This window comes from Hibiscus syriacus, unplaced genomic scaffold (assembly GCF_006381635.1).
Source record: "Hibiscus syriacus cultivar Baekdansim isolate YM2019G1 unplaced genomic scaffold, ASM638163v2 tig00110548_pilon, whole genome shotgun sequence".
In the NCBI taxonomy this organism is placed as follows: domain Eukaryota; kingdom Viridiplantae; phylum Streptophyta; class Magnoliopsida; order Malvales; family Malvaceae; genus Hibiscus; species Hibiscus syriacus.
Window position 1 is genome coordinate 1,212,801 of NW_024062775.1, and position 20,938 is coordinate 1,233,738.

A 20,938-nucleotide genomic window follows, 5' to 3' on the forward strand; every position below is an offset into this window, starting at 1 on the left:
AAACTCGATCCGACCCAAACATCATACTTAAAAAAACCCGAATCTCATGCCCATCCCTAATGTCATGTGCATTTGTTGACAGTTGACCGATGCCCATTATCTCAAAATTATCTTCATTTTTATACATCCGTGAAAATCTTGACTAAATGTGTGCAATGGCTTAAAAGTTTTAAAGTGGAAAATTTCTTTAGATAATGTAGTGGGAGAATGTTCATTTGGATTCATAAAATATATATATATATATATATATATATATTTAATTAGGTGGAATGAAGAGTATATGAAAAAAAAAATTCCGAATTATGTAACACATTTGAAAAGTCATCGAGAAGATACGATGTCTTTCTTAAGCTGCGTGCAATATGAAGACCAACCTTATCGGCATATCAACTCAAAAGACGACGTTTTTTTCTAACGTTTTTCAAAGACGCTAAAGCCTAAATGATCCAAACGTTTCTCACTGTCCTCTATTCATTTCACTTTAGTTGATAGAATAATTTCTCTAACATCGTACGCGGTTCTTTTTTTCTCTCATTATATTATCTTATCAATTTTTTCGATTTAAAGTATTATAATAATTTTATAATCTTTGTAATTTTTCAGTGATTGGCCTAAAGTTTTATCAACTTGGGGGAAATTGGAATTTACCCTTGGGGTAAGTTATAGCTTTAATGCATTTAAAGGGACTGAATTATGATTTCCCCCCCCCCCATTAAGGGACCCCTTGACTCCTCAAGTGTTGGTGGTCAAATAGTGTAGGTGCTAATGTTTATTAAATTCATTGAACATGAAGTTTAAATAGAATTTTTTTAATTCAAAGAAAAAATCACAATTAATACAAATAAATATCTAAAATTAATAATTAAGGATTTGGGCGTATGTGGTCGAAAATTTCATAGCCTTTAATTTTTCAACGCCCAGAAGGAACCCCTAATGGCCTACAAAATTATTCTAAACCAAACATCCATAATTAATTCAAGTTCAATCTAAATCACAAATTTTGTTATTTTTATTTAAAGTTATTTTATAAAATTATGTAATTCAAACCCACCTGGGTCCATTCTTTCTTTCTTTTGCCTCTGAAGAATTGCTTGTGTTTAAATAATGCTTTTTGTGCCAAAATTTTTTAACGTAAATTCTCAATTTTTTTTATTCTTAAATATTGATATATGATTTATTAATTAAATAAATATTTTTTTTTAATTTTAATATGTGTTACTAATTTAACAGACAATAAATGATAACCATATAATTATTCCAAAAATAAAATGAATTTAAATCAAACCAAACTTTGTTGCAATTAAATTTCAGCAAGCGAAAAAACAGAGTTTAAAATAAATAAAGAAAAGGAAAAGGCCTTTTTAATATTTTGAATTCGAAAGACCAACTCACTGTATTAGTTCTCTTCTTACGTTCAACAGTTTGTGAGTACAAGAATGAATATTTCATGAGTCGAACAAAAGGAAATTCAATTTACCTGTCGAAACGGTCCTCAAATTTTTTAGCGTTATGGCGGATATCGATATAACTTAATCTTAAAAAAGGATAGGGTTTTGTTGTAGTTGATCTTGCCTGGGATGAAATGTAATTATTATTTAATAATAATAATAATAATAATAATAATAATAATAATAATAATAATCGGGACGAAAATCAATGTCTACAACTGCCCATCTTTGCTCATTCTTGTGTCAACAAGAATAGGGCAAAGACGAAGAGACAATGAGTTTTTGTCCAGTTGACTTCATGCTTTGAAATCTGATGAAAGATCTGCTCTATTGTTTCTCCAGGGTGAATCAGATTGACAAACGTTGACTAATTCCACTATTTTTCAGGGAAAATTGAATCGAGGTTGATTTGCTTCACTGCACTTCAAGAAGACCGAAAGAAGAAGAATATGCTCCGCTACTCTTTAGGGGAGATCAAACTTGAGAAAAACTTTGATCCACTTCGCTGCTCTTCAGGGAAGATTGAATCGGACTTGATTTGCTTCACTACTCTTCAGGAAGATCAAATCTGAAAAAGAAGAATCTGCTCCGCTATTCTTTACGAGAGATCAGACTTGAGAAAAACTTTGATCAACTTCGCTGCTCTTCAGGGAAGATTGAATCGAACTTGATTTGCTTCACTTCTCTTCAGGAAGACCAAATCTGAAAGAATAAGAATCTGCTCCGCTACTCTTTAGGGGAGATCAAACTTGAGAAAAACTTTGATCCACTTTGCTGCTTTTTAGGGAAGATTGAATCGGACTTTATTTGTTTCACTGCTCTTCAAGAAGACCAAATCTGAAAGTTTAACTCCTCTTTGCGAGAAAGTCAAGAAGGACAACACTAAAAGAATGACTTTTCTTAACGAGAAAGTCAAGGAAGACAACACTGAAATATTGACTTCTCTTTATGAGAAAATCAGGAATAACAAAGATTACTTCTCTTCACGGAGGAAGTCAAGAATAACAAAGATTGACCTCTCTTCACGAGGAAGTCAAGAATAAAAAAGATTGACCCCTCTTCGCGTGGGAGTCATGAATAAAAAAAGATTGACTTATCTTCACGAGGAAGTCAAGAATAACAAAGATTGACTTCTCTTCACGAGAAAGTCAAGAATAAAAAAGATTGACTTCTCTTCACGAGGAAGTCAAGAATAACAAAGATTAACTCATCTTCGCGAGGGAGTCAATAATAACAAAGATTGACTCCTCTTCGAGAGGGAGTCAGAAATAACAAAGATTGACTTCTCTTCATGAGGAAGTCAAGAATAACAAAGATTGACTTCTCTTCACGAGGAAGTCAAGAATAACAAAGATTGACTTCTCTTCGCGAGAAAGTCAAGAATAAAAAAGATTGACTCCTCTTCATGAGGGAGTCAGGATAACAAAGATTGATTTCTCTTCACGAGGAAGTCAAGGATTGACTCTTTTTCGTGAGGGAGTCATGAATAACAAAGACTGACTTCTTTTAACGAGGAAATCAATAATAACAAAGATTGACTTCTCTTCACGAGGAAGTCAAGAATAACAAAGATTGATTTCTCTTCACGAGGAAGTCAAGAACAACAAAGATTGACTTCTCTTCACGAGGAAGTCAAGAATAACAAAGATTGACTCCTCTTCTAGAGGGAGTCAGAAATAACAAAGATTGACTTCTCTTCACGATGAAGTCAAGAATAACAAAGATTGACTTCTCTTCACGAGAAAGTCAAGAATAACAAAGATTGACTTCTCTTCGTGAGAAAGTCAAGAATAACAAAGATTGACTCCTCTTCGCGAGGGAGTCAGGATAAAAAAGATTGATTTCTCTTCAAGAGGAAGTCAAGGATTGACTCCTTTTCGCGAGGGAGTCATGAATAACAAAGACTGACTTCTTTTAACGAGGAAGTTAGTAATAACAAAGATTGACTTCTCTTCACTAGGAAGTCAAGAATAAAAAAGATTGATTTCTCTTCACGAGGAAGTCAAGAACAACAAAGATTGACTTCTCGTCATGAGGAAGTCAAGAATAACAAAGATTGACTCCTCTTCACGAGGGATTCAGGAATAACAAAGATTGACTCCTCTTCACGTGGGAGTCAGGAATAACAAAGATTGATTTCTCGTCACGAGGAAGTCAGGAATAACAAAGATTGACTTCTCTTCACGATGAAGTCAAGAATAACAAAGATTGGCTCATTTTCGCGAGGGAGTCAGGAATAACAAAGATTGACTTCTCTTCACGAGGAAGTCAAGAATAACATTAAAAATTGACTCCTATTCACGATGGAGTCAAGTTGAAGCTTCAAGGGAAAATGCCTTTTTAGTAAGACAAGATTGAGTTTCTTAGGAGACATGTTCTAAGAAAGCCACAATTGAAGTTCTAGGGAAACCAATTTAAGAGAGATATAAATTTCTCAAAACAAATTTTAACAGACATCCTCATGAGGGAGATCAAAAGTTATCATGTACGTATGAAATGAAGTATGGTGCAATGACACAAATTCATGTATCATGTATAAATGCATGTTTTGTTGATCTATGGTGGGGATGGCTGCAAGAGCGATCTTCATTCTTTTCTTGATTAAGTTATCTTCACTTTTGTTTGCACCACCGTGCACTCTTGCAAGTCTTGAGTTGTGTCAATTTCTTCTTACCCCTAGTAAATTTTTCCCCTTGATAAGATTGGCTTTCTTCGCCTGAACTTGTGTAAAAAACCAGTAGAGCTCTCATATTTGAAATGATGATCTACAATCTTTGGATACTGTTTATATGACTATGCCAAACTCGACAAAGATCAATGGGAGAGCAGAGTCTGTTCTAATTTGACTTTTGAAACACATCAAAGGGAGGGTCTATCCTAATTCCTTTCATGTCTCCACATCTAATCGGATCTCGAACAAGGCTATTTGTATCACATCATGCCGATAGGTTTAACAACAACCCATCGTTCAATCGTAGTTAGCTCCACTAGTTTCTTGCTGTTAAAATTTCATCGCCCATTCTAAAGAAATCTTCATTATTCCTCATTTTTAACCTTGGGGTTGTAGAAGACAACCTTCATCTTGGGTAAAAAATAGAAACACCGCATGATAGCAACATTGGTTCAAAGCAATAGTTACTGGTTTGTAAAACATTCGACAACACATTCATCATTTCCTGTGGCTTCTGCCTAGATTTTTTAACTAGGGGAGCTATTTGCATAGTGTTCAGAGATTTTGTATAGCATTACAAGGACACCAAAACTTAGTGGGAATATAAGTGGGATGCTTCGGCTCGCCAACATTAATGCATGTGAAATCACCAGAGTAATGCATGTGAAATCACCAGAATAATGCAACTGTATGATGGACAAAACGATCATATATGGTAAGCTCCATTGTCCCTGTTTCACCATTTTCATTCTTCACACCCTTATGTCTAAATAAATGTTTGCTCAAATCAATGATTTTGTATTCCCGGATGATATGGACCTTAAACAAATCCCAACATTTATTATTTCTTGCTGATATGGGCCTTCAAAATGCCCCAACATTAATACTTCTAGATGATACGGACCTTAAAAAGTACCCCAACATTCATCATTTCTTGCTTCAACACTAAATCTAAGCATAAGCTCTGTGTCTGAGATGTGTGTTAACTACTAAGATCTACTCCAGAGAGATTGTTTTGTTCGAAAATGTTTTTCTTCTTCATTTTATTTTCAAATTTTGAAAAAATTCAAAAATTTAAAATATTTCCCTTTTTTAAGTTTCACAATTGAAGCAAATCATTAACATAGTTCATAGAATATCAAAAGAATCAACAACTCTCTTAATATTTTCAAAGTTATAGCTCTTTGACAAGTGCCAAAATTGATAAGTTGGCTTCAGATTGGCTTTCCTATTTTCTAAGATTTTAGTCATCAAAGATGTCTTTTCTTCCTTGGTCCTTGTGAACATTACAACATGCCCCTCTTTTTTTTGGCTTGATATTTTAACTAGATACGGAAAAAATGACGCAACTAGCATATTCAATTACTAGACTTTCTAGAACACTTTTATTTCAGTTCTCTGGAATCTTCCATTTGTTCAAGCTTCGCAGACTTCCTTAGCAGAGGTAGTGCATAGACATCAGTCTAAATATAAAATTCCTAAGTGCTTGTGTGAGGTTGATTATAACATGTGTTCCTCAACTCCCTTAGTTCATTTTACTGAAAGTCCTTGTTAGATAAATTTGATTTAATTTGCCATTGTTTAGCAAGCCAAATTCAACTTTATTGTAATTGCCTTTATTGGGCTAGCTGAAGGGTTCATCTCATCACAAAGTCTTCGACTTGACAATTACAGTGGAGCAAACACCGAACTACTAAGTACCCGAGCAATGTAATGGTTTGAATGTAATCTATTTATAAAGTCGGGGCTTTTGAGTTTCCACTATGACCAATTGATTTAGTGGAATAGCTCAGCTTTATTGTATAATCTATAATAATTTATCAAACTTTGGAGTATTCATATTAGAATTTCTTAAGCTCATCAAGAAGAACCTGTTATAGTCTATATGTTTTTTATGGTCAGACAATCCCATATTTAGAATTCAATTCCCAAACAACTGACCTATATTAAATTCATCTACTCCACCATTTCATTTGTGAATATTAGGATCATCACTGAACTTCCTTAACAGAAGTGTAGTCTAGTCAGTTTTGCAATGTTATACACAAGAGATGCCTCATGTTGTCTGCTCCTATGTTTATCTGAATACCAAGCCTCTTGTTTATTTCCTCATAAGAGGAGAAAGCTATATTAGTCCTTGTAAGTGTATCTTCTGGGGTAAGGTCAAGGGTCCTTGTTTTATCAGAGTTCAGTCTTGTCACTTTGTCAAAGATTTATAACTCTAATTATTTGAAAAGTTTTTGCTTCAGTTGATATTTTAAAAACTGTAATATTACAAATTTGATTCAATGTTCACCATTTTTAAAGTAGCATAAGTTCATTTAAATATACTTACAAGAAAACTGAGAAATGACAAAAACAAATTCAAACAAGATGCCTTCAACATACCGTGCAACTGCGTTGAATAACAACCTCTACTTGTTCATCTAGAATGCCCCATTACTCATAAAATGTTGGGTGTTTAACTGTATTAGGGTCTTTACCCTAATTTTCTCCCCATATCTCGATTATTTCTCATGTTAGGACTCCCTTGTCAATGAGCTTTTTTATTTCTTTTAACAATAGCCTACAATTCCCCGTAGAATGTCTAGATGCCCCCAAGTGGAAATCACATACATTATTTTGATCATAACTATGAGAAGAAGGGTTCAATGGCTGGTTTTTACAAAACATTTTTAGATGAATTAAGGGACAACTGGTGCTATAGATAAATTGGGAGACAGCTGGTGCCATTATATTTCTCAAAATTAGGCACCCTGAATTTATATGGTATGCCCAAATCAGGGACCAGACTGAGTTCTTTTTTTTTCTAGTTCTTTGTGAGAGACGTCAACACTTTTCATAGCTCTACTTGCTTCCTTTAACTGCTCGAATTTATTTTTAAATTGCCTTGGATTCATGAAGCTTTTCTTTAGATTCGGGTGAGATGCCCCAGGGTAGGTTATCATTTTTTACGCTTTAATCTGATAACACTTATATCCTTTAGCAACTATTTCCTCTTTATCGGCAGCCTCGGTTACCAGTATCTAGATCATTTGATTTAATACATCTTATAGAGAACTCAATGCTTGATTCTTCATATCTTGTTGTAGCCCAGTCAATTGCTCTTGTAACCGATCTTGAGATTCTTTATGAGATTGCAAGATTGTTTTCATTTCTTTATTCATGATGACGATGAAGTGGTATGAATGAATGCTCTTTGTATTACTGTCATATAACACTTCATATATTATTTTTATGCTTTTATAATTAATGTATGTAAAATACTTAAATAAATAAATGCTATGTAAATGCATGTGTGCAAAAGGTGTCATTCCAGAGTGACCATCTTAAAACAACTTTCATTGAACACAAAATTTTTAGTATATCAAACAAACTTTACAGATAAGGAATAGTTTTAACTCCTAACTTCTCTATCCCTCTTAAAAGCTAAGTTAATTTCCACTCATACTCGGGTGTTGAGTTGCCAATCAACTTTAATTCTCTCGTAAAGCCAGCTAAATCAACCAGTTTATGAGCCACATTGTTTGCTTGGGCAGTAGATTTCTTCATGACATTGTCTTTTTCCTGCATCTTTTGTGTCAACTCTCGGAGTTATAGACAATGTTGTTCATTTTTCCTTGTAAGAAATCTTTGTGGCTATGAAGTTCTCGTACAAGATCTCCATAATCATCTACAAACTTCATTAATGTCTTATTTTTTAGCCCTAGTGGCTTCTAGTTCAACATCATTCTCATACTTGTGGCGTTGATATGAAACTTTCATATCAGATATGGACATATTCAGCATCTGGTTTTTGACTTGGCATCTTCCTAAATCATTTATGACAATATTGCGCATTTCTTTCGTAATTCATAAATTATAAGAGAACCTCTTGGCTCGACCTTCATGTGTGTTGCAATTCTTTTTCCAATGTTCAACATCGTTTTTCAGTTTTAATGACCCCTGTTGTCCACTTTTCCTGGGTATTTCCTATACCAGTATTTTTAAAGGCTAGACTGATCCTTTGAAAACCATCATGCATGGCTTCCATCTCTCCACTCAGTTTATCATTTTCATTACTCAAATGACGAATTTGAACTTCATACTTTAGCAAATCTTCTTCCTCCTGAATGCCTCCACTGATATCCTTATCTTTGAACACTTTTGGCTCCAATATAATAGGATAATCAGTTACCAAACTAAGTCGATATTCCATCTTGAACTCTAAGATTCCATGATCCAAAAGATGTTGGACTCGATGCTTGAAGGCGGTGCAATTCTAAATGGAATGTCCTTAAGCTCTGACATGATATTCACAACAAACATTGACGTCATACCAATTTGGATACGGAGGTTGCCAAGGTTCAAATAATGTGGAGCCACCTCTCTGGCTTTTAGTAGCTTCTCGTACAACTTCTTATATGATATAGGGATAGAATCAAAATGAGAGCCACCTCTCGACTTGGGTTGAACTTGAGTCTCTGACTTTGGGAGCAAATTCTTAAATATCAATGAGTTTTGATTGCATGACTTCTTTTCATCTCTGGGAACTTCTACATTTGTCACCATTTCTTTGGTATTTTCAGATAATTTGTTGATACGAATGGTGATCATGTGTGATCTCTCAGATTGACTAGGATCCGCTTGTTATAAAGTAATCCCTTGTGCATCTGGCATTGTAATATTGTTTTTATCAAGCTCTTTCTCTTCTTGTGTAGAAGTCTCTTTTCCTTTGGTCAAAGCAGATATTTTACCCATCATCTTGGACATTTTCCCTCTCATATATCGCATCTCCTTTTGCTCTTCATCGGACATACTATCTTTGGGTCAATAGCTCTCCACTATTTTCGGAGCTTCCTCAAGATGCCATTTCCTAGTTGTATTATAGTTTACTTGATCATGAAACCTTTTGTAATTATGAAAACCTTTTACTTTAATGACCACTCACAAATCAACACATTTTTATTATGTCATGATCATGCAATGCAAGTAAAAAGAAAGTAACATAAAAACAAGTTAGTATAAATAACAAAATAAATAAATTAATAAGCTAATGCAAAACAAAATTGCAAATAGAAATAAGAGACAGAGAAAACTAAGTCAAGAAGAATGGTTAATACCAATCAATTAAAATAGTAGGAAAATATATTTATGGAAAGAAAAAATTCTACCCAACATGGTATTTACCCTGACGTGTTTTTATCAAATAGCAATCTTATCCATAAATGTTTTCTACCCCCATGCTTTGTTATTTACAAAAAAATCTTAACTGCACGATATCTAATTCACAAACTTTGTAAGAAAATATAAAACTTAACTGCATACTTTTCTAGTTCTCATGTTTTTTGCAAAATAAATTAAAAAATTCGAGAAAAAGGTTAGAGTGAGTTCCCCTTTTATGAACTTTGAAGAACCGTAGACATAAATTCCATATGAAACTGGCAGAAATTCGGTATTACTACTAGGGTCCTCGAATTATCCTTTGCTGGTGCCCTTATGAGACTGCCAGACCCTCGATCCTTACCCATTATAGGCTTAAACGAATCAAGTTCAATTCGAGAGGATGCATTTTCTTATGTCCATGTGAGGAAACTCAATGTTTCACTCGTAAACACGAGGCCTATACACCCCATATGTTACTTGCTAAAACCCATGCGGAGAAAAATATTTTTTTCTCACGTAAGCGTATCGTTCACCCCTACCTAACGGTACATAGCATAGTTAGAAGGCTCTAAATGTCAAACGGTTATGGCGTGTGTGAGGGGAAACTCACAACCCTTAGCCTCGATCCCAGAACAATCAAACCAAAAAGGTTAGAAATCTAAAACACGTAAACCAATCACATTAGTATGACTAATAAAAAAATACGATGTGATGCAAACAAAACTTAAGGATCAAAATTCATATTTGTCATTTTAAAAATATGGCGTATAATCGATTACGACCTGACTCTCTAATATCCCTAGTGGAGTCGTCAAGCTGTCGGAACGATCCTTAAGCTTTTTAGGGCTATGATGGGGATCGATTCAACTTAATCTTGGAAAAGGTTGGGGGTTTGTTGTAGTTAGGCTTGTCTGGGATGAAATGTAATTATTATTTAATAATAATAATAATAATAATAATAATAGGGACGAAAATCACTGTCTATATTATTAATATCATTTTATTTCTTTATTTTAAAATAGATTTTGTAAAATTCAAATATAATTGAATTAAGAATTAACAACATCATTACTTATGTTTGTGTTTTGTCGTTTTTCTTAAGTGATTTCAAAAGATTTAATATATGATCACATTCGTTTTTATTTAATTAAGATGCGGTTACCACAAGTTGATTGTCGTTAAATATTTTAGTATGATCACACATTTAGTCTCTACACATTCTCTAAATTTTTAATAGATTAAATTAAATTTAATATATCAATCGAATAATGTCATGTGTCACCAGTATTACGTGTCGTTCCATGTGTCACTATTCGGTTAGAAGACTAATTTTAATTTAATTTAATATATTTAATTTTCACTAATCAGAGGATGACATGTGTCACCATCTGATCGAAAGAAAACAAAGCAAAGCAAATTTAAAATATATATTTTATGTTAAAATAATTTTGAAGTAAAGATAAGAATAGAATATATTTAATAATTTAAAGTAATAATATATTATATTTAATTAATTAAAATAAATATATATTTAATATAAAATATATTTTTAAAAGTTTATATAAGAATAAAATATATACTTTTGAATTTAAATAAAAATAAAATATTTTTAAATTAAATTAATAATAAAATATATTTAATAAGTTAATATATTTTTTTATTAATCTAGGGTAAATACAATACAATATCTGTTCAAAAGTAACTCTCACGCTTTCGACATTCAACGCTCACACCCCTGATATCTATGATGCTCAAACTCGGGTCATCAAAGAATAACAACAATTCATTTATCACAGAGACCATTCGGTTCGTGGATATAAAAATATTTCTTAAAGTTAATATATATAAAATCTTATGAATTTAAGTTAAATATTTATACGTGCCTATCTTAGATCAAATATTAATCTTAGCACAATTATCGGTTACATGCTTGATTTCCCAAAAAAACTAAGATTCAATTGAAAGGTTAATTTTTTACTTTATTAAAAGTATAATTAAATAAAGAGAAAATGTAAATAACAGTGACTAAATATATAATTATACTAAAAATTCTAGTTAACAACAACTAACTCATGGTGACCGCATCTTAATTAGATAAAAACGAAAAAACCATATATCATATTTTTTAAAATCAATAAAGAAAAGTGAACAAAACATAAACATAAACGATCAATCATACAAATAATTTTGAATTAAATAAATTTATTTAAGTTTATATTTAAATTTAAATATAATTATTTATAATATTACGATACTGTTAAATTTAAACTTAAACCACGAACTATATAAAACTTCGAGTATAAAACTATCCATTGTTTCATCTTCTTTCAAATTGCAGTAAACATTGCAAATACAAACACTTAATATCAGACAAATGCAAAGAACTCTGTTGATTAATCCTCAGTCGCATGGCCACCTTCGGATTTGAGACTCGGTAATAGAAATAAAACATGGGTTTATAACACTTTGTATAGTGAAGGAGATTTTGTAGGAGGTCCTTTCTTGAATATGCTTCCATAGCATTTGACTTGACTCGACTCGACACGAAATCCAAAACCCGAAAACTGCTCTCTCAATTAGGTATACAGTTTCAGACGTGTCGTTACTGGTTGCCGGCACATTGGACATGATGAAATTGTCACCCCACAATCCTTGCAAGTCTTGAACAACACGAGATAAAACACGATAATCAATTATAAAGGAAGAAGTCTAGGCACTTAAACTAAATTTACCGACAACTGAAACCATTACCGATCTCAAAATTCAGAGTTCATTATCATGAAAAGAACTTCTACAAGAACATGTTCATGGCGTCTACCTAGACATGTATATCTAACACTTCACACAGAAGTATATATGACATCGACCGAAATATCTATGATGATATGTAAGAGATACATAAGCATACATGTATATATCCCAGAGAACGATGATGATGAAGATGAAAACATTACTAATTGTTTATCAGAGATATTATCTCTAAATATGTTCCGGTGCAGTCACCTAAGGATCTATACCAAAACTGTACTTTGAATTAATGATAGAAATCTTAAACATTATATGATACAATAAAAATGAACGCACCGTGTGACCGCATCCGAAAGCCATGTCCTTTGGGTTCGTCAGGCAGATAGGGCAGACCTTGAAGAAACAAATGAATATCTCAATATCAGTATACTAATTTGAATGGAGATTCTGTGAAAATGAAAACAAAAAACTTCATTGGAAAAGAAGTAAAAGAACACCCTATTACCGGTTCTGCTGCAGAACTTATTTCGGGTTGTGCAGGGGCTGTTGGCTGCACTGTTTCATAGTTTGTCATGTGCAGGAGTGATCTAACGGCATTATCATGATCGATCACGTCTCGTGGAGGCAGAAGTGGTCTTTCGTGTCTGTATTCTAGTTCTCGACTGCATAATTTAAAAGTTTATGTCTAAAATTGTTCCAAGCTGAAATTAGGTATTAACCGAAAGCTAGAGTTCTGGCCTTACTTATCAAAACGAATATTCAGGGTAGCTCTGTACTGATATGGAATTTCCATGAGGGCAGCAAGAGCAAAGGCTGCTTCTTTCTTCGATGTTTGCGTGTTCTCAGACATGATTTTCGTGAAGTTGACAAACTGCAAAGAATTCGTGACACAGAACATGTTCAAAGGTTTTACTTACTGTCACAAAATAAGCTTAACTTCTTAAAAAAATATCATAATGACAATTTAGTAAAATTTACTTCCGAGTAATCTTATATCTCCTCAACCAAACAATATAATCCCAACTAAAGCAAACAAGGTAAGGAAACATTCATAATGGGTCAAGTGATGTTACATTCCGAAAATCTATTCCCCGAGATAATTTTATACCCGTAAACCAAATGCCCTTAAAAGACAAATTAAACTTAACAACAAAAAGTTGTTCTTTGCATATTGATTCAAAGAATTGCTAACATACCTGGAAGTTGTCGAAGGCACGATGAGGAATATTATCATCAAATTGTTTCATTGAATCCCATGGTCCATCCCCCACTCCAACCAAAATAATTGAGAGAGGATAATGACTGCTTATTGAATACCATGATCAATAGGGTAAGAACACAATAAGATCTTAATCACTAAAAGTAACAGTTCTTTACCTAGCAGCAACAATGGAATCAACAGTTGCTTGTTCTTGTGGACTAAGCTTTCCACGAGCTACGTCGGGATTCCTCATAACCTACGCAATCGAATAAACATTTGGAAAGACTGATGCATAGAAGAAACGAATTATTTCAAACCAAGTGCATAAAGCATGTTTTTTAAACCTGTCCATCTGCTATTATGACAAGAACATGGTACTGTCCATTACTGCTATCCACAATGTCGATTGCAGCATTAATAATCGGAGCAAACGAAGTTGGACCTAGTAACGAAAATCAGAAATTAACATATTCAAATCTCTGCAACCATTCTGAAGAGTATGTGAGCATTAATATCTTTCAAGCAATAAATTAGATGAAAGTCATGACATTTTGTACAACAATTTTTCTGCCAAAGAAATTAGAAGAGAAGAATAGATAAGTAAACCACAATGGTGTACACTTTACAAAGTGCATAAATATATTAAAGAGAATAGAAGGAAAGATATTCAAAACCTGCCAACTTTATGTGCGGAACAATCTCTCTATACTGTGCAAGAGCTTCCTCAAAACCATGACAAGGTCGGTGATCAGGATAAAAGCTGAATACGTATTTATCATGTGTTGATGCTACCAAAAACAAAAGAATAATGAGATAACATATTCACGCAAGAGAGAAATCACTGGGACAAATAATGCTAAATAAATATACTAACCATCACCAAAACCAAAACAAGGTATTAAATTATCTTCATCAAAAGGGGATAAAGTACGACCAATTATAGAGATTGCTTGCTCGTATGGATTAGGTGAGCCACCAATAGCATGAAGGCTTCTTCTGTTGAATGAACTTCTCCCTATAGTAAAAAAATTGTGAGCTTCTTTCGGAGTAATTATTTATACAGTGTAATAAGAACCACACATTAAGAAAAAATGGGGCAAGGGGGTGTACCTGTCCACTCATTGCTCTTTGTGAAGTCAATACCAAGTATTAAGTTGGATGATTCAAGTCCAGCCTCTCTCAGTGCTGAAATAACCTGATTAAAGTGTAAATTTTTCTTGTTACTAAATGCATTCCACTCAAAACTACATCTCTTAAATAAAATAACACCATACAACAACATGATAAGCATATCCAAACATAAAGTAACTCATGCAACTCGGAATCTAAAAGATGAGAAATAGAAGAGAATGTATCATAATGACATTTTGTATGATGCTTGGATCGCATTGCACTTCAATTGCTTGTACAGTTTCCAGTGCATAGTGACCTCCAAATTTTAATATACTTTTTGCTTATATTAGTCCAAATTTGTTTGAACTTCTTTCTGCTAAATCAAGGACTATATTCTCCAATAGCTGTAGGGATGCCAAATCCTTCTTTAGTGCTATACATGTGATCTTAGTTCTACCTAAATCCCTCCTCATCTCCCCATGTATTTCATTACTCCAGTTAATGTGCATCTTCAGCCTGCATTCAATATTTTAAAACCATTCAAGTCATCCTTTAAAATTTATGATGAATGATTTTGTATTATTCTTTTCATTATAATCAACCAATTCTGGAATTGATTATTTTCTCTTGATGTTTCACTAAGCTTAAAATTTAATGTATCAGATCAAATACCAAAATAGGTCATATTTCTATCTAGACTAGCAATGCAACTGTAGAAGTATTGTTTTTCAAACAAGCCAAAACCAAACAAGACTTTGCAGTCAACAGCTATATTAAAAAAAGTACTTGTCATTCTCTTATGGTATGCTTCATATCTTAATTTTATTGGTTGTGCTATCAACAAATAATATCTTCCCTCAGCCAAAATAATAATTCAAAGTTAAGTAACGGTAAACACCTGATCCAATGAGCTGAAATTGTCAGGTATAGATGGGGCCTGCTGTCTGAAGTGATGGTTTTGATCCATTGAAGTTCCTGCTAGGGATGAAGGTGCATAAGAAGGTATAGACGGGGCTTGCTGTCGGGGTTGATGGTTTCGATCTGTTGAAGTTCCTGCTAGGGATGAAGGTTCATAAGAAGGTTGATGCCAAGAGTCAGAGTGAGAAGTATCACGATCATCATATCCTGATTCAGTATTTCCCATACCTGAGGAATCGGTACCTTTATGAAAACACAAACACACCTTTACATCAAATTGAGCTCATGAGAAACAAACAAATTTATGCATGCACTGAGAGTTCAACGGCACAAGGAAGAACACTTATACTTTCCTATTTCAAGCATTTTCTCTCTCGGAGTTTCATTCGATAACTTGCTTTGGAAAGAGAACCATTCCAGAATATGTGCTTTGATTAGAAACCAAAATCCAAAACCAACCAACTACTTTAAACAAAAATAGCTAAGACATAAATCAGCACCAACAAATGTTAATGCATTCAGGGATGATTTTACTAAGATTCTGAATTAAAAAGCAAACCTTACTGATTTTGATAACTTGGTTCTAAGTCTTTTTTTAAGTAAACCAAGATAATTTCCAAGTCCTAAAGTTTGTTTATCTGTCATAAACCAAATAATTTCCCTTTTAAACGCAATATGAAGCCGGGAAGCTATAGAAAAACTGAAATAAAAATTAAAACGTCAACAGCAATTCAAAGCTGAAATTTTTAATCCTAAAATCCCCCTCTTTTAACTTCTTTGATAATAATCTCCCAACAACCAGCTAGAAATTTATCGGCGGGAGGTCGAATTTTCTTTATAGATGGAGACTACTTTATACTCAGTTTCTCCAATTAGACCCATTTCTGTTTTCCTCTAACTTAGTCCCCAGCAATGAAAATATAGTAAATCAGCTCAAATTCCATTCCTTCAAAAAGATTAACAAAAATTATATCCAAATCCGAGAAAAGAAGACAGAAACAGATCAAAGGTAATAGATGTAATCCCACAAAAGCAAACAATTAGAAAAATGAAGTCATTTGCAATGGAACAAAGGCAATTTTGCAGGGAAAGTTACCTGTCTGATTAAGAGAGAGAAAAGGAAAAATAAAGAGTGCCGAAGATTCAGGTGGATTGAAGTCTTTTGAGTATAGAAATGGATATCCATTGATAACGACACGTTTGTCGACGATTTTTTTTAAAGCATGCCTTTTTCTTTTCTAGTTCCTTGTCCGAGCGGTTCACTTGTTTGATTTCAGTTTTCACGAACCTACAGATCAATTTTGATTGTCGGTGATCTCGGTACTATAATTACCGTTGGATTCATTCTATCTGGCTGTCATATAGATTTGTGAGGGTTGCGTTGACTGTTACCCGGTGGTAACCAGAACGTGGACGAGTAATCGGCAATTTTACCCAAATAACACCCTAACAACAAAATATTATATGTCACACATTTTTCTTCAAATATTACCGATCTAGCACTCTTTCTGACAAAGTACGGGTCATAAAGCGCACATTCACAGGGTTTTGTCTGAGCTAGCACCACGGTGGAAAAGCGTGGATCATGAAGCGCGCATTCGCGGGTTCTATCCGAGCTGGCGTTATGTAGCAATGGCGCGGATCATGAAATGTGCATTCGTTGGGAAATCTGACATATGCATGGAAGGCGTGAATCATGATGCGCCTTCCATTATTCACAAATTATTGTACACTCCATTATTACCTGAGCCAACTTTCTCGATCAACCATCCCCTCCCTATAAATATTCCCAGATACAAACATCAAATCACACCAAAATTACTTTCACGGCTGTAGATATAAATTTGTGGTTGTTGTGATGGTTCTAGTGTTGTAGCTGAGGATGAGCCGGAAACCCCTACTCTCCATCCATGAGTCGGGGGACGATGATGTTGTGATGGTGGATATTTTTCTCGACGCAAATGAATGCTCCCGCCTCGTGCTTCCTCGAAAAGTAAGAACGACTTCTCGTTCATATTGAACCATTGATAAAAGTCATCTGCAACCGAATAATGAACCACATAAATCGGCTCCCTACGGGAAATGCGTCCATGTCGATCCTCTTAGATAATTAATCACTTGTTGTGTTTCATCAGCCAATTGACTTCTTTTTTTCCCGTCTATTGATTTTATGCATATTGTCGAGATTCCTATGTGCTTCAGGAATAGATTGTACGAAACCAAATTGGCAGAGCACGTGATCAATAGGATACCACTCGACAATAGCATAACATATCAAAGGGATCTAATGGGTCACTCAAGTGAATTGTGATGCAACACCTCATTTCTTTAGTAGAATAATGAGTCCATTGAAACTAAAACAAATATATATAATTCTTATCAAAATAATATTATAATTATATAACGATAATTAAATGTAAATAATAAAATTTAAATGCATACCTCTGTACCAACCTTTTGATCAACGAGCAACCGAATTTCTTCTAATTCGTCTAGTATATTATGGTGATCTTTCCTTAAGATGACCACCTATTCAGTGTAAAAAAAATTCATTATATACTCAAAAAAATTATTTATATACAAACTTAGTATTGAAATTACCTCAATAATAACGGGAAGACTAGCGTGCTTTTCATGGCCGGACATAAAAAAGACATGCAATACCACGCCCATGATTGCAGAAGAAAGAGACACCTATCGATAGCATTTTTTTGATAATCAGTTGCTCGAAATATTTCTCTATATAGAGATGTAATACCCTAATTTTAGGGTAAGTGATCATAGTGAAAGAATTTAAAATTTGGTGGGTTAAATTAAATAAATTGAAAAGTATGAGAAATGATTTAGGAAATGGTGTTTGAGACTTATTAGTAAGAATGGAAGAATAGAGGGACAATTTAGTCATTTAGATGAAATGAATTTAAAATTCATTTAATTGGGTTATTTAATAAAAGTGAACTGGAGAATAAGAGGATAAGTTAGGTTGGTTCTCTCATCTTCTTCTTTCTCATATCCCGAGCCCCCAATAGTAAAGATAAGGCTTCATCTAGTTAGTTTTTCCTTTTGTTTTTGGTTTGGTTATGAATACTTAAGTGTTATAGAGGTTTAAGGAAAGTTCAAGGAGGATTAAAACTAAAAGATGAAGGATTTATATAAGATTTAAGAAAATGAGTATTTAAATAATTTGATGAAAATTGGCATGATATTGAAGTTTAAAGGTATATTTGACTTGCCAAAGAGGTAAATAAGAGATTGGGAGCCTTAGAAAAGGTTAGAAACATGTTTGAAATTTGAGTGTGATTTTTAGTTTTAAGGGTTCTTGAAAGTTATTGGATATTATAGGGAGATTTATGGATGTATGTTAGTTGGATTAAGTGATGATGAGTTTTCTGGTATAGTTGGGGAAAAAAGTAAGAGTTTTAGTTAGAAATTTGGTAAAAATCGAAGTGAAATATGTAAATTTTGGGTAAGGGTATCGATACTGGAAGATCAATATCGATACTATAGGGTTAAATTTGAGGAAAGAAGATGATTACGATGAACAATATCGATATTGATGCAAGTAGTATCGATACTAAAGTGGAGTATCGATACTAAGAGGAAGGTATCGATACCATTATTGAAAAATGGATTCCATAATGCAAAAATGGTATCGATACTGAAGGGAGTATCGATACCATAATATAGAAGTATTGATACCATAGGAGGGGTATCGATACTATTTAGCCTGGAATTTTAAGTTAGGATGAACTTTAATAGAATTCAAGAATAATAGTACTTTGAGTATTATTATTTTGTATAAATGTTTGAAAATATACTAACGTTTGTATTTTGTGTGTGTGTTAATATGGATTCTTGTGTAGATCGTAACCAAGCTCCTGAATCCAACAAGCAAAAGGGCAAGGATAAAGTTGTCGAATCGTTGGACATCAGTAAGGCATAATAGTGAGGCATACCAAGTAAGTGCAATTATTGTACTTATATGAGATGATGATGACTTGCGATGAGTCAACCTTGAATGTCTGATTAAAGTATGTTTTACAATATTTCGATATGTTTTCATAATGTTATGGGAATTGATACAAGAATAATTGTAGAGTATGAATTGCTCTAAAATGAATAGTTGAATGTTTATGTTGTGCAATCTGCTAAGTTGATTGAATAGCCCATTGTATGCGCATTGAGAGGCAAATGTACATTTCGACATAAATTGTATATAAAAGTTATCGATCGATTTTGTTAATGCATAACAGTGTATTTTCGTATCAGTACTGTGTGTACTTGGCACTAGATGTGCAATCATGGTATTCATAATGAGTTTGTGAATCACCATTTCGTTATACAATTATGTATAAAAGTTATCGATCGATTTTGTTTAATGCATAATGGTGCATTTTCGTATTAATATTGTGTGTACTTTCGACACTATGTGTACATCCATGGAATTCATAATAAGTTTGTGAATTTCCATTTCGGCACTTCGTTGCAATGCATGCACCTTACATTCTCATTTGGCATACATTTAGAAAATAAAGGATAAATTGGAAAATACTGATTGATAGGTATATTGGGAATACTAAATATAGTTAATCATGTTATTTGAATGAAGATTGGTTCGCCAAGCTAGTTTATGTATTGATATGATTTATACGATTTTCATTCATATTTTGATATTTTATGATATGCTTATATTTAAGTACAATTCATTTTGTATTGTTATGCCCCACTAAGTAAATACTTAGCATGTGTTGATTTCACATATAGGAAATAGCAAAGAGTAGCGGAGTAAGGAGTGCAGTGGATATCATCAATCAAATGTTGTCTCATCAGTAACTGTATGACATTTATGTCTATTTTTTATAATTAGCCGACATGTATTTAGGCTTATAAAAATTCTCTGGAATGTATTAAAGCTATAATTTTTGTAATATGTTACAACGAACATTTTATTATTATTATTATATTAAAATGTTTTGTTTTATTTGCGAAACAAATTTTATGAGTTTACAAATAAGGAAATGTTTTAAAAGTTATGTGACACTTGTGACTTGTGTACGAAAACGTATCCGAGAAATGGATGTTACATTTATTAGTATCAGAGCTACATGTGTAGTCGATTCTCGGCCTAAACTGAGTGTATTTTGCTTTAAAAAGGGTTTATATGCTGCTAAGATGTCAAGGTTATTGATATGGTATAGTTAGATATATGATTGATGTTACTCCTTATTAACTTGAGTGTTATTATTATGTATGTACGAATAGATGCTAGAATTTACGAATTCGCGAAGAGCGACTAATCAAGAAGATAGAGAAGAGTCAGGTAGTGAGAACTATGAAGGTAATAGTGACCATCTGATCCTTTTCGAAAATGCTAGTGCACCAACACATCAGGGTATGTTAGTGCCAGAGTTTAGAGTTTTTATGCAAGCTTTTGATGCTATTTTGACTCGATTCCAACCACCTCATCCTCCCCTTGCTCCTCCAGCACCGCATATGTTGATCCCAAAAGAGCTAAAAAGTTTGGGAGCTCTTGAGTTTCAGGGAGAAGAGGATGAATGTCATGTAGATGTTGATCTATGGTTAAATGATATTAAGTTGATGTTGGAGAGTCTTCACTGCTCAGATTCTGAAAAGCTAGGCGAAGTTGTATCTTTACTTCAAGGATCAGTTCGAGTGTGGTGGACCAATACTACG

At 33.4% G+C, this 20,938-nt stretch overlaps 1 protein-coding gene across 3 annotated transcripts; it reads right to left on the bottom strand.

The window, feature by feature from the left end:
• Positions 1-11,562: 11,562 nt before the first annotated feature.
• LOC120131079 (E3 ubiquitin-protein ligase RGLG3-like) lies at positions 11,563-16,445 on the bottom strand. Of its 3 annotated transcripts, XM_039148184.1 has the most exons (13): positions 16,337-16,445; positions 15,473-15,493; positions 15,225-15,379; positions 14,324-14,408; positions 14,088-14,228; positions 13,888-14,001; positions 13,558-13,655; positions 13,390-13,469; positions 13,209-13,314; positions 12,756-12,883; positions 12,518-12,674; positions 12,349-12,405; positions 11,563-11,924 (listed from the first exon to the last, which is right to left on the bottom strand). In XM_039148184.1, exons 1-13 carry the CDS (start codon positions 16,428-16,430, stop codon positions 11,841-11,843), a joined length of 1,320 nt encoding a protein of 439 aa, XP_039004115.1. In that variant the 5' UTR covers positions 16,431-16,445; the 3' UTR covers positions 11,563-11,840. The 3 variants fall into 3 exon arrangements, with proteins under 3 accessions (XP_039004115.1, XP_039004117.1, XP_039004116.1); XM_039148186.1 differs by lacking the exon at positions 15,473-15,493 and having other exon boundaries at positions 16,341-16,415; XM_039148185.1 differs by lacking the exon at positions 16,337-16,445 and having other exon boundaries at positions 15,488-15,729.
• Between the last annotated feature and the right edge of the window lie 4,493 nt (positions 16,446-20,938).

Excerpts from the sequence above, each read along its gene's own strand:
- LOC120131079 (XM_039148184.1), bottom strand. The coding sequence starts at position 16,430 with ATGGATATCCATTTCTATACTCAAAAGACTTCAATCCACCTGAATCTT. Across the intron at positions 13,315-13,389 it reads GATTCCATTGTTGCTGCTAG|TCATTATCCTCTCTCAATTA; the intron begins GTAAAGAACTGT and ends TTCAATAAGCAG. Across the intron at positions 12,406-12,517 it reads TAAGTTCTGCAGCAGAACCG|GTCTGCCCTATCTGCCTGAC; the intron begins GTAATAGGGTGT and ends TGTTTCTTCAAG.